Source organism: Oncorhynchus tshawytscha, linkage group LG08, assembly GCF_018296145.1.
Source record: "Oncorhynchus tshawytscha isolate Ot180627B linkage group LG08, Otsh_v2.0, whole genome shotgun sequence".
NCBI classification, from domain to species: Eukaryota; Metazoa; Chordata; class Actinopteri; order Salmoniformes; family Salmonidae; genus Oncorhynchus; species Oncorhynchus tshawytscha.
In genome coordinates, this window is record NC_056436.1 from 77,645,672 (window position 1) to 77,657,970 (window position 12,299).

The 12,299-nt window shown below is 40.6% G+C and overlaps 1 protein-coding gene across 1 annotated transcript; it reads right to left on the reverse strand.

Annotated features, from left to right (window-relative positions):
- Positions 1 to 4,158: 4,158 nt before the first annotated feature.
- LOC112257063 (homeobox protein Nkx-2.5-like) lies at positions 4,159 to 6,180 on the reverse strand. The gene is made up of 2 exons (XM_024430643.1): positions 5,678 to 6,180; positions 4,159 to 5,171 (listed from the first exon to the last, which is right to left on the reverse strand). Exons 1-2 carry the CDS (start codon positions 6,009 to 6,011, stop codon positions 4,558 to 4,560), a joined length of 948 nt encoding a protein of 315 aa, XP_024286411.1. The 5' UTR covers positions 6,012 to 6,180; the 3' UTR covers positions 4,159 to 4,557.
- Between the last annotated feature and the right edge of the window lie 6,119 nt (positions 6,181 to 12,299).

The following is a 12,299-nucleotide window of genomic DNA, read 5'->3' on the forward strand; positions in this document are numbered from 1 at the left end:
TTCTTCAGATAAGACCCAGAAAAGCAGATTACTCTGACCCGTTTCCCTCTCCTGCTCCCTTTCTTTCCACCGGGGGTGGAGGGTGGGGGGGTATTTTTAGGTTGGTGTGGACCTGTTATCTGACGTTGCCTTTTCAACACTTTGTAAGGGATGTGTGTAGAGGGGGGCTGGTAGCTGCATGACCTCTCCACCCTCTTTATGGTGATGGTCTCATATGTAATTTGGGAAATATAAATCTGTTTTCATGTTGACCTTTCTGTTCAGTGTACCAATAAAGGCCCCTGACTTTGTCTACCTGAGTTGTCTCAGTTGCGTGAGTTATATGTCATATCTGACTCCGAATCAGTGGGGACAGACTGTGCAGATAGCCTAGTGGTTACAGCATTGGGCCAGTAACCGGTAGGTTGCTGGTTCAAATACCCAAACTGACAAGGTGAAAAATCTGATATGCCCTTGAGCAAGGCACTTAACCATCATTTGCTCCAGGTACGCTGTACTACTATGGTTGACCATATACAACCACAGATTTGACTGCACCTATGTGACAATACAACATTAAAAAAAACATTTTTGACAGTGACACGCATTAGTGAGTACATGTGGAGAGAGTCAATAGACCTAAGAGAAGGCTAAGCGGTTCTTACTCGTTTTAAAGTGGCAGCCATTGTGTTTGGCCAATTCTTCATCCCGTCCCTTTAGCTGCACACTTATAGCATCTCTATGTCAAGCAAATGGAGCTATTCTTACAGAGCACTGTGATAGTGTCAATCAAGAGGAGAGGTGTGCATGATCTTGAGATGTGAATAGGTCCTGTTTAGTGGCAGGCCCTGAACTGTGTTCTACACTGAGTACCACAGAGTGAGGGGAAGTGGGCTCCCCCACACAATGCTGCCTAAGGGGCTTTTTAATGTGCTATAGTGCCTTCAGAAAGTATTCACACCCCTTAACTTTTTCCACATTTTGTTGTTACAGACTGACTTTAAAATGGATTAAATTGGGATGTGTCACTGACCTACACACTCTTCTCCATAATATCAAAGTGTGTCTTTAGAAATGTTATTAATTACAAATGAAAAGCAGGAATTTCAGTTTTCAACCCCTTTGTTAAGCCTAAATACATTCAGGAGTGAAATAGTACTCAAGTCACATAACAAATTGCATTGTCTTTTTGATTAACTACCTCATCTCTGTACCCCACACATACAATTATCTGTAAGTCTCAGTCGAGCAGTGCATGTTTCCAATGCCTCGCAAAAGAAGGGCACCTAAAGTATTGGTAGATGAGTAGGAAAAAAAATGCAGACATTGAATATCCATTTGAACATGGTAAAGTTATTAATTACCTTTTGGATCGTGTATCAATACACCCAGTCACTACAAAGATGCAGGCTTCCTTCCTAACTCAGTTGCTGGAGAGCAAGGAAACCGCTTAGGGATTTCACCATGAGGCCAATGGTGACTGTAAAACAGTTGCAGAGCTTAATGGCTGTGATGGGAGAACTGAGGATGGATCAACACCATTGTAGTTACTCCACAAAACGAATCTAATTGGCTGAGTGAAAATAATTAAGCCTGTACAGAATAAAAATATTCCAATACATGCATCCTGTTTGTAACAAGGCACCAAAGTGATACTGCAAAACATGCATCCTGTTTGTAACAAGGCACCAAAGTAATACTGCAAAACATGCATCCTGTTTGTAACAAGGCACCAAAGTAATACTGCAAAAACTGTGGCAAAGCAATTGACTTGTTGTCCTGAATAGAAAGTGTTATATTTGAGGCAAATACAATTCAACACATTAAGTACCACTCTCCATATTTTCAAGCATAGTGGTGGCTGCATCATGTTCTATGTATGATTGTAATCATTAAGGACTGGGGAGTTTTTCCAGGATAATTTTAACGGAATGGAGCTAAGCACAGGCAAAATAATAGAGGGGAAACCATGTTCAGGCGTGTGAATAATTAAGTCAATGTTATATTTCTGTATTTCATTTGTAATACATTTGCTAACATTTCTAAAAAAACATGTTTTCACTTTATCATTATGGGATATTGTGTGTAGATGGGTGAGAATATATTTAATCCACTTTGAATTCAGGCTGAAAGGCAACATGTGGAATAGGTCAAGGGGTATGAATACTTTCTGAAGGCACTGTATATAAATCCCTTTCATCAGCATCTTTTGTAAGACACTGGATAAGTGTCTGTTAAATTACTAACATGTAATTGTCATATTAATGACAGGTATCAATAAATATTATGGCTATTACTTGTCCACTCTACAAGCACATTAAACAATGCTGTTTTAATTTAGGGCCTGCATGTGCAGTGATGGTTTTGTAGGTTATTCGGTGCCGTTTCAAAATACATTTGTCAGTGTATTTCTGGGGGCCTGTGGGCGATTTCAGAATTTGACTGTGGATCAGCGGTAACTGTCTGATTAATGATGAGGATGATGAACGCATTTCCCCAAACACTGAACTGTTTCTACTGACGACACGTCTGATGGACTTTAAACACAACCCTTCTGAACGGTCACAGACCTTTCTGTAAATATTTAAATTATGTCAGTGATGCTATCTCACGACCTCGCCTAATGGGGACTGACATGCACCCGTAGAAGAAGGTCTAACTGGGCGTGACCTTGTAGGCCGGACCTATAGACTTAGCCTATATACAAGAAACGTCTAAAGCCCTCCACATATTTGTCTTATTTAGTCAAAATTGCGTGACATGCTCCAAACATATTTTATAGAGAGGCCGGTAAGTCGTTGTGTTAAAAAAAAACAACTTTAGTTTCCGGTTATAGTAGATTGAAGGTCTCTAATAGCCACTTGAATGGTTTAACCTGACGTTAAACATACGTGAACAGCTTTACGGGTAGCGGGTGAGATTGTTTGACATGGATTACTGGTAATGTGTGCTGGCTATAGACAATGGCAATTACTATAGGCTACCGTGATGGACGATTTTCCTAATATTAAAACACACTGACATATGGTATCTTTATGTGCTAGGATTGGCCTGGTGTTTATTCAATTTGTAGGCTAGTGAGTCGTGAAACTGAAGAAAAAACCCTGGAGATTTAATGGCTGTAAAGTTAAAAATGATTTAAATGCTTTAGATTGTGGGATCTTGAACATTATTTCCTTATCGATTTGACAATTGTTGTCGTCTAGGCGTATTGTAACGATTTTAATGTAGGCTATTATTATATAGGATTAATAATACAATACAATTAGGCGAATCCATGTTTTATTAAGCATAATAGTAATGAATATTATAAATAAAATACTACATTTAGCCTTTTAAACAATTAATGGAATTCGTAGTGATAGGCTATAATTCTATGAAAGCACTAGGCCTAAAATTATAATTGGTCGATAAATTACATTTCATATTTAGAAATAATTTCTAAATAATTGAAGATGATTAGAAATAATAAGGTGATATAATTGTATCCCGTTGTAGTTGTTTGTTCATATTTATTCATTTAAAAAATGTCCTTCAGGACAATGGTTTAATGTACTTAAGTAAAAAATACTTTTGATGTAATACTTTAGTCGTTTTTTGAGGTATCTTTACTATTTATATTTTTGACAACTTTTACTTCACTATATTCCTAAAGAAAAGTATGTACTTTTTACTCCATACATTTTTCCAAAAGTACTCGTTACATTTTGAATTCTGAGCAGGACAGGAAAATGATCTAATTCACACACTTATCAAGAGAACATCCCTGGTCATCACTGCTGTCTCTGCTCTGGTGGACTCACTAAACACATGCTTTGTTTGTAAATGATGTCCGAGTGTTGGAGTGTGCCCCCTGGCTATCTGTAAATAAAATAAAACAACTAGAAAACGTGTCCGTCTGCTTTGTTTAATATAAGGAATTTGAAATGATTTATACTTAAGTCTCAAAAGTAAAAAGTACATTTGAGTAATTACGTTTACTTTTGATACTTAAGCATATTTAAAATCTTTAGGATTTTACTCAAATAGTATTTATCTGGGTGACTTTCAATTTTTCTATTAAGGTATCTTTACTTTTACTACAGTATGACATTTGGGTACTTTTCCCACCACTGCCTCAGAATATGTCCTGTAGTCCGCCCCCGTGAAATAGCCTATCAAATTCACGCAGAAAAATGATAATTTACATAAAAGAAAAGCTTTATTTACATATAATACGTGTATTAAGTACCTACAAACATAATTGCCTTCCAGTACATTTGTGACCTCAAAGAAAACGGTGATAGTGAGGGTAAGATGTCCACTGACAAATTGTATACATATTATCCCTTCCCACTGAAGTAGATACCTACATCTCATATACAACTTCACAATTAACTCCCTATTCCATCTCAGAAACTAGTAACCTAATGAAAATCAAATGTATTTAGTTTAAGCAGCCATCAAGAGTTTGCCAGTCGAAGTACAGTACATGGAATATATCGACATAACACTCAAGTAAGCCTATGCATCCATTGCAAAAGCGCATGCAATTTAAAACAATTTGTCTGACGATAATGTTATATTTCGATCATTCGTTCACCACGCTCTGATTCCATGTAAAGAAGACACTCCATTGCCGGACGGAAACGTGTTTTGAACGTTATTTAACTCCCCAATGCCGAAGTTGATGTAATTCCCGTTGTTTTGTGAGGGCTGGATAGACTGCACCGCAGTGGTGGGATAGTCACACGCATGGTTCATATTACAGCCAGGACTGGGATAATTACTGAACGCTGGGTAACTGTTATAAGTGAAATGGTTAAGGCCCACATTATATGAACTATTATAGGTCGTCGAGTCTCCAAGGCAGGGCTTCCCATCTCGGACCAGTACTGGGACTGAGATGCGTCTCGGCGGCGGGATACCGACCATCTCCAGGCTCTGGTCCTGTCGCTGTCTCTTGCACTTGTAGCGGCGGTTCTGGAACCAGATCTTGACCTGTGTGGGGGTCAGTTTGAGCACTCCGGCCAGGTGATCTCTCTCCGGAGCCGACAGGTATTTCTGCTGCTTAAAGCGACGCTCCAGCTCATACACTTGCGCCTGTGAGAACAGCACGCGCGGCTTCCTGCGCTTCCGGGGTTTGGTGGGCAGATCCGGGTCCTCTGACTTCAAGTCCACCACCGGCTCGCTCTGAGAGATGTAGGACATGTCTAGTGGAATAGAAATAAATGAATAAATTAAGACGTATTTAATTTAATTCCAGTATGTTAAATTGTATAAAGGACCCAACAATAGGAATTCAGCTCGGAGACTTTTAGCAAGACATAATTTAGACAAGCGTTCTAGGTCTGCCCTAGATCCTAGAGTCCAAAAAGTAAAATGGGTTCAGTCGATTATGATTGCTATATTTTCTCAATTGTAATCAAACTTCCATGGAACTGTTTGGTATCCCGAGGAGAGAATTCAATCTAAACTTCAATTAAAACATTCCTTTATTTTCTCCTTAATTGTAAAATAGATTAGGCCTCTTTGACTGTTCTTATTCCAGAATAAGGGTGTACACTAGGAGTAGCATTACTATTACATCCCTTGTGAAATGTCTTATCCTTAGCCTACACGTTTTAGATTGTGTCCGACGCAAATCTGTTTAGTTACTTACATAATTATTCAGATTTTCACTTAGGGCTATTTTGATACTAATATCATAAACTGTTACCTTTTCTGTATTTCCCCTCAAATCTGTCCGTCTTGCCATCCTTGATGTCAATTTCTAAGAAAGATTTCCCATAGAAGGCAGCGGCGAAGTTGAGGGCAGTATTTCTGTTGTCTTTAGCCTCATGGAGCTCCTCTCCAAACAGCGAGCCTCCAGACGACATCTCCCGAAGCGGCTCCTGTTTCAGGCGGCCCAGCATGCAGGAGGAGGTCGGTAAGGCACAGTCCATCCGTGGAGAGATGGCCAGTGAGACCAGATCTTCAGCACTAGTGTGCTGCTCCAGGTTTAATATATCCTTAACCGAGAAGGGTGTGGACGTACTGGGGCTGGAAAACATTGCCAAAGAACAGTTGATCTGACATATAAATGGCAACAAACCAATGATTCCAAAATCTCCTCTTCTTAGTAATATTTACTGAGCTCAAGTACTCGTTCGTTTGTTTAACCGAGGGGGATCTTGACTTTCAACTCGAGTCCCTAACTTTTCTTGGCCTCTTTCTGCTATGCATGGGGAAAGAGAGAGGGGGGATGAGGGGGAGGTTAAGTCTCTTATTGGACGTTGTTAGGGGGCATCCTATTGGTGTAACCCTACATGTCCGTGGTGCATCTAAATCCGCAATGCAACTTCAGCCCCATTACGCACCGTCACAAACACGCCTTTTGTCCATAATAGATGGTTGGAATTTATTATACATTTTTATACATTTTTCCCCGTAAAATGTATATGGTTGAAGGCAAAAGAGAATAAAATAAATACTGGAACCTTTTTCTATGTGTGCACGAGCCTGTCTGTCTGTGTTAGGTTCTGTTTAATAGTTTAAGGATGATACATTTTATTTGGCGGACATTCAACGTATGCAAGGAGATGCTTAGCCAGTTGCACAACTGAATGTGTTCAACTGAAATGTGTCTTCCGCATTTAACTCCACCCCTCTCTAAATCAGAGAGGTGCAGGGAGCTGCCTTAATCAACATCCACGTCATCGGCGCCCGTTGAACAGTTGTTTGTTAACTGTCTTGCTCAAGGGCAGAACTGCAGATGTTTCCACCTTGGGGTTTCGAACCAGTGACCTTTCGTTTACACGCTTAACCGCTAGGCTACCTGCTTCCCTACATAAAAACAAGTGCAGTGCATAAGATCAGAAAATCGATTACATGAATGAAATCAACATTTAAATTAAAGGACCAGAAGAAACAGGATGGTTGTGTAGAGGATATGAACCTGGTTTAAGGTCAAGATTTATGTTCAGGGGGTACGGTTGGTGATTAGGTTTAGGGTAAGTGTGTTGGTTGGGACACACAGGGATGGATAGATATACTGATAATGCACAAAGGGGTGGGAATAAGAGCAGACAAGCAGCAAAGCGTCTAGGTGGAGGGAACTTCCCTGGCAGCAAGAACATAGGGACCAACATGTCTCTTCCTCCGCTGGCCTGACTTTCAGGAAGTGATAACAGACAACAAACCAGCATCCTCCCACCCACGCAGCGCACCAGGGCTAGGAGTGTCACACATACCATAACATTTTTGTAGTCATGCCTTATGACACATTCGTCTCGAGCTACATTATGTACAGGCTATGTACAGGCTATGTACACCACAAATGTACACTAGGCCCTACTTTTGTACACTACAAAAGTAGGGCCTATCATATGCCTAGTTATTCGGTTTAGTCACGTTATTCTCTAAAAATGCATCCAATAAAATATCAGTAGGACAAGGTTTTTGGGGAGAATTGGTGTGCGTAAAGATTCCAAGACGCACTGAGGGGACCTCGCACAGGGCTGGCATCACACCCATTATTAATGCTGGTGGAGACAGCGGTGCCGAGACAGACAGTATTATCGTTTGTTTTATCTACAGCAGCGTTTAACACAGACCCCGGGAACTAAATGGGTCCCTCTGTCTCCGACCCGGCTCGCGGTGTTTATAGTTTTTAAGACTATTTGCGCGCCTCGAAAGCTGATGAATGGTCGCGAGGAGTAGAGCGTCAACACTGCCGTGTCTCGCGCAGCAATAATTGGTGAAATAAAGTAAACGAACCGAACTCAGACGAGCCTCAGTGTAGCGCATGGAAACCGTTTCATTCTTCATGTCAGATTCTTTCCTCTTAACGGTCGCAAACAATTAACATTGAGTTGGCTGCAGTCTGTTGTGACGAATCTCAATAAAAGTTTGAAGGTTATTCACAGTTGATGACAGACAGACCTGTCCTCGGGCCTTCAGGCCTATCTGACAGAGTTTGAGTTCATTCCATTTCAAGCTTAATTCACTTCATAACATGGCATTTCAGTTGCATTGACCTCAATTCTGCAAAGCACTCTCTGTGTCAACTGGCCAAATTAAACATGACAGGCCTATTAGAGGCATGGTTCATATCCCTAATGCATTATCTCTCTCTCTCTCTCTCTCTCTCTCTCTCTCTCTCTCTCTCTCTCTCTCTCTCTCTTTCTCGTTTTCTCTCTGTCTTTCTCGTTTTCTCTCTCTCTGTATCTCTCTCTCTTTTTCTGTCTCTCTCTCTCTCTGTATCTCTCTCTTTTCTCTCTCTCTCTCTCTCTCTCTCTCTCTCTCTCTCTCTCTCTCTCTCTCTCTCTCTCTCTGTCTCTCTCTCTCTCTCTCTCTCTCTCTCTCTCTCTCTCTCTCTCTCTCTCTCTCTCTTTCTCTCTTTCTCTCTCTCTCTCTCTCTCTCTCTCTCTCTCTCTCTCTCGCTCTCTCTCTCTCTCTCTCTCTCTCCCTCTCTCTCTTTCGGACTCTCCCTCTTTCTCTCCCTCTCTCTCTTTCTCTCTCGATGAAAAAGTACGAACATGAATGCACTCACTAGTGTAAATCGCTCTGGATAAGAGCGTCTGTTAAATTACTAAAATGATTTTTTTAAGTACAATGTATTTCTCTCCCTCCCCCGACCCGTCTTTCTTTAGCACCAGCCAGATAAAGCGATAGATAAGGCTGCTTAAAAACTTCCGCTGGACGGGATAATTGAGGATATTCTGGGGCGCTGTGTGTGTGTTTTATCTAATGAGTCTGCGACTGTTCCCGTGTGTGGACTGTGGGGAAAGCGGCACGAGCAGACGCCACGCGCATTATAGCGCCAGGGTCTGGCGTCTTTCCGCGGTACTCGAGACCTGTCAATCATATTGGTGATCTCAACACCTTTCTAATGGCGCTGACTAATTACCTCGGAAAGATAAACAGGTTTAATCGTTGATCTGACAAACAATCAGATTAAATATCGTCGATCATTGATTTTTATCCTAATGAAAGTCGATATTGTTATGCAGTGTTCAACTGTAGCCCATCTTTAGGTCTACTCTACTGTGGATGTTAGTTTCAAATAACTTGCCCTTCGAGATTAAAAAAAAATGTATTAGTGCGTGATTTAGACAAACAACTGTTATTAGTGTTTTTTGTCACTGATTATGTGACAAACGTAGATTTTTTTTTGTTTTGGGATTAAATTAAGATAAATCAAATTAGGCCTACAGAATTATTAAAATTGTCATTTGTAAATGTAGAATGCTGTTTGATCAGACAATATTGTTAGGTGTGATGCAGTTAAATGTTCGTTCTAAAAGAAAAATAATAAATCATTATTTGATCATTATGAATTAGCATTTAGGCCTACCACATTTCCATAATGTAATTTATTCAATGCAAAAAAATAATTGAGCTAGATTCAATGCATTTGTTCATCAGTCATCTGAGAATGTCGCCAATATGCCTTTATGACCTACTAAAATACACATTCATCACATTTGAATTGTTAATATTAAATCATCCATATGAAGTTGACCTATTTAGGTTGTTTGCAAACACTTATGGATTTGCTGAGAGCCAATGGAAGTTATGTGTAGGCTAGACCTAAATAAAGTTTGGTAGGCTGAGAGCCAACGGAAGTTATGTGTAGGCTAGACCTAAATAAAGTTTGGTAGGCTGAGAGCCAACGGAAGTTATGTGTAGGCTAGACCTAAATAAAGTTTGGTAGGCTGAGAGCCAAGGGAAGTTATGTGTAGGCTAGACCTAAATAAAGTTTGGTAGTCTGAGAGCCAAGGGAAGTTATGTGTAGGCTAGACCTGAATAAAGTTTGGTAGGCTGAGAGCCAATGGAAGTTATGTGTAGGCTAGACCTAAATAAAGTTTGGTAGGCTGAGAGCCAAGGGAAGTTATGTGTAGGCTAGACCTAAATAAAGTTTGGTAGGCTGAGAGCCAATGGAAGTTATGTGTAGGCTAGACAAATAAAGTTTGGTAGGCTGAGAGCCAAGGGAAGTTATGTGTAGGCTAGACCTAAATAAAGTTTGGTAGGCTGAGAGCCAAGGGAAGTTATGTGTAGCTGACCTAAATAAAGTTTGGTAGGCTGAGAGCCAAGGGAAGTTATGTGTAAACTAGATCTAAATAAAGTTTGGTAGTCTGAGAGCCAAGGGAAGTTATGTGTAGGCTAGACCTAAATAAAGTTTGGTAGGCTGAGAGCCAACAAGTTATGTGTAGGCTAGACCTAAATAAAGTTTGGTAGGCTGAGAGCCAAGGGAAGTTATGTGTAGGCTAGACCTAAATAAAGTTTGGTAGGCTGAGAGCCAATGGAAATGTGTAGGCTAGACCTAAATAAAGTTTGGTAGGCTGAGAGCCAAGGGAAGTTATGTGTCTAGACCTAAATAAAGTTTGGTAGGCTGAGAGCCATCTATGTAGGCTAGACCTAAATAAAGTTTGGATGAGAGCCAAGGGAAGTTATGTTTAGATCTAAATAAAGTTTGGTAGGCTGAGAGCCAAGAGAAGTTATGTGTAAAAAATAAAGTTTGGTAGGCTGAGAGCCAACGTAAGTTATTTAGGCTAGACCTAAATAAAGTTTGGTAGGCTGAGAGCCAAGGGAAGTTATGTGTAGGCTAGACCTAAATTTTGGTAGGCTGAGAGCCAACGGAAGATTATGTGACAAACGTAGATGGCTAGACCTAAATAAAGTTTGGTAGGCTGAGAGCCAATGGAAGTTATGTCTAAAAATAAAGTTTGGTAGGCTGAGAGCCAAGGGAAGTTATGTGTAGGCTAGACCTAAATAAAGTTTGGTAGGCTGAGAGCCAACGGAAGTATTAAAATAGACCTAAATAAAGTTTGGCTGAAAAGGGAAGTTATGTAGGCTAGACCTAAATAAAGTTTGTTGAGAGCCAATGGAAGTTATGTCTAGACCTAAATAAAGTTTGGTAGGCTGAGAGCCAAGGGAAGTTATGTGTAGGCTAGACCTAAATAAAGTTTGGTTGAGAGCCAAGGGAAGTTATGTGTAGGCTAAAAATAAAGTTTGGTAGGCTGAGAGCCAAGGGAAGTTATGTGTAGGCTAGATCTAAATAAAGTTTGGTAGGCTGAGAGCCAAGGGAAGTTATGTGTAGGCTAGACCTAAATAAAGTTTGGTAGGCTGAGAGCCAACGTAAGTTATGTGTAGGCTAGACCTAAATAAAGTTTGGTAGGCTGAGAGCAAGGGAAGTTATGTGTAGGCTAGAAAATAAAGTTTGGTAGGCTGAGAGCCAAGGGATTTGTTAGGCTAGACCTAAATAAAGTTTGGTAGGCTGAGAGCCATGTCTAGACCTAAATAAAGTTTGCTGAGAGCCAATGGAAGTTATGAGGCTAGACCTAAATAAAGTTTGGTAGGCTGAGAGCCATTATGTGTAGGCTAGACCTAAATAAAGTTTGGTAGGCTGAGAGCCAACGGAAGTTATGTTAGGCTAGACCTAAATAAAGTTTGGTAGGCTGAGAGCCAAGGGAAGTTATGTGTAGGCTAGACCTAAATAAAGTTTGGTAGGCTGAGAGCCAACGGAAGTTATGTTTAGATCTAAATAAAGTTTGGTAGCCTGAGAGCCAAGGGAAGTTATGTGTAGGCTAGACCTAAATAAAGTTTGGTAGGCTGAGAGCCAAGGGAAGTTATGTGTAGGCTAGACCTAAATAAAGTTTGGTAGGCTGAGAGCCAACGGAAGTTATGTGTAGGCTAGACCTAAATAAAGTTTGGTAGGCTGAGAGCCAAGGGAAGTTATGTGTAGGCTAGACCTAAATAAAGTTTGGTAGGCTGAGAGCCAACGGAAGTTATGTGTAGGCTAGACCTAAATAAAGTTTGGTAGGCTGAGAGCCAACGGAAGTTATGTGTAGGCTAGACCTAAATAAAGTTTGGTAGGCTGAGAGCCAACGGAAGTTATGTGTAGGCTAGACCTAAATAAAGTTTGGTAGGCTGAGAGCCAACGGAAGTTATGTGTAGGCTAGACCTAAATAAAGTTTGGTAGGCTGAGAGCCAACGGAAGTTATGTGTAGGCTAGACCTAAATAAAGTTTGGTAGGCTGAGAGCCAACGGAAGTTATGTGTAGGCTAGACCTAAATAAAGTTTGGTAGGCTGAGAGCCAACGGAAGTTATGTGTAGGCTAGACCTAAATAAAGTTTGGTAGGCTGAGAGCCAACGGAAGTTATGTGTAGGCTAGACCTAAATAAAGTTTGGTAGGCTGAGAGCCAACGGAAGTTATGTGTAGGCTAGACCTAAATAAAGTTTGGTAGGCTGAGAGCCAACGGAAGTTATGTGTAGGCTAGACCTAAATAAAATTTGGTAGGCTGAGAGCCAACGGAAGTTATGTGTAGGCTAGACCTAAATAAAGTTTGGTAGGCTGA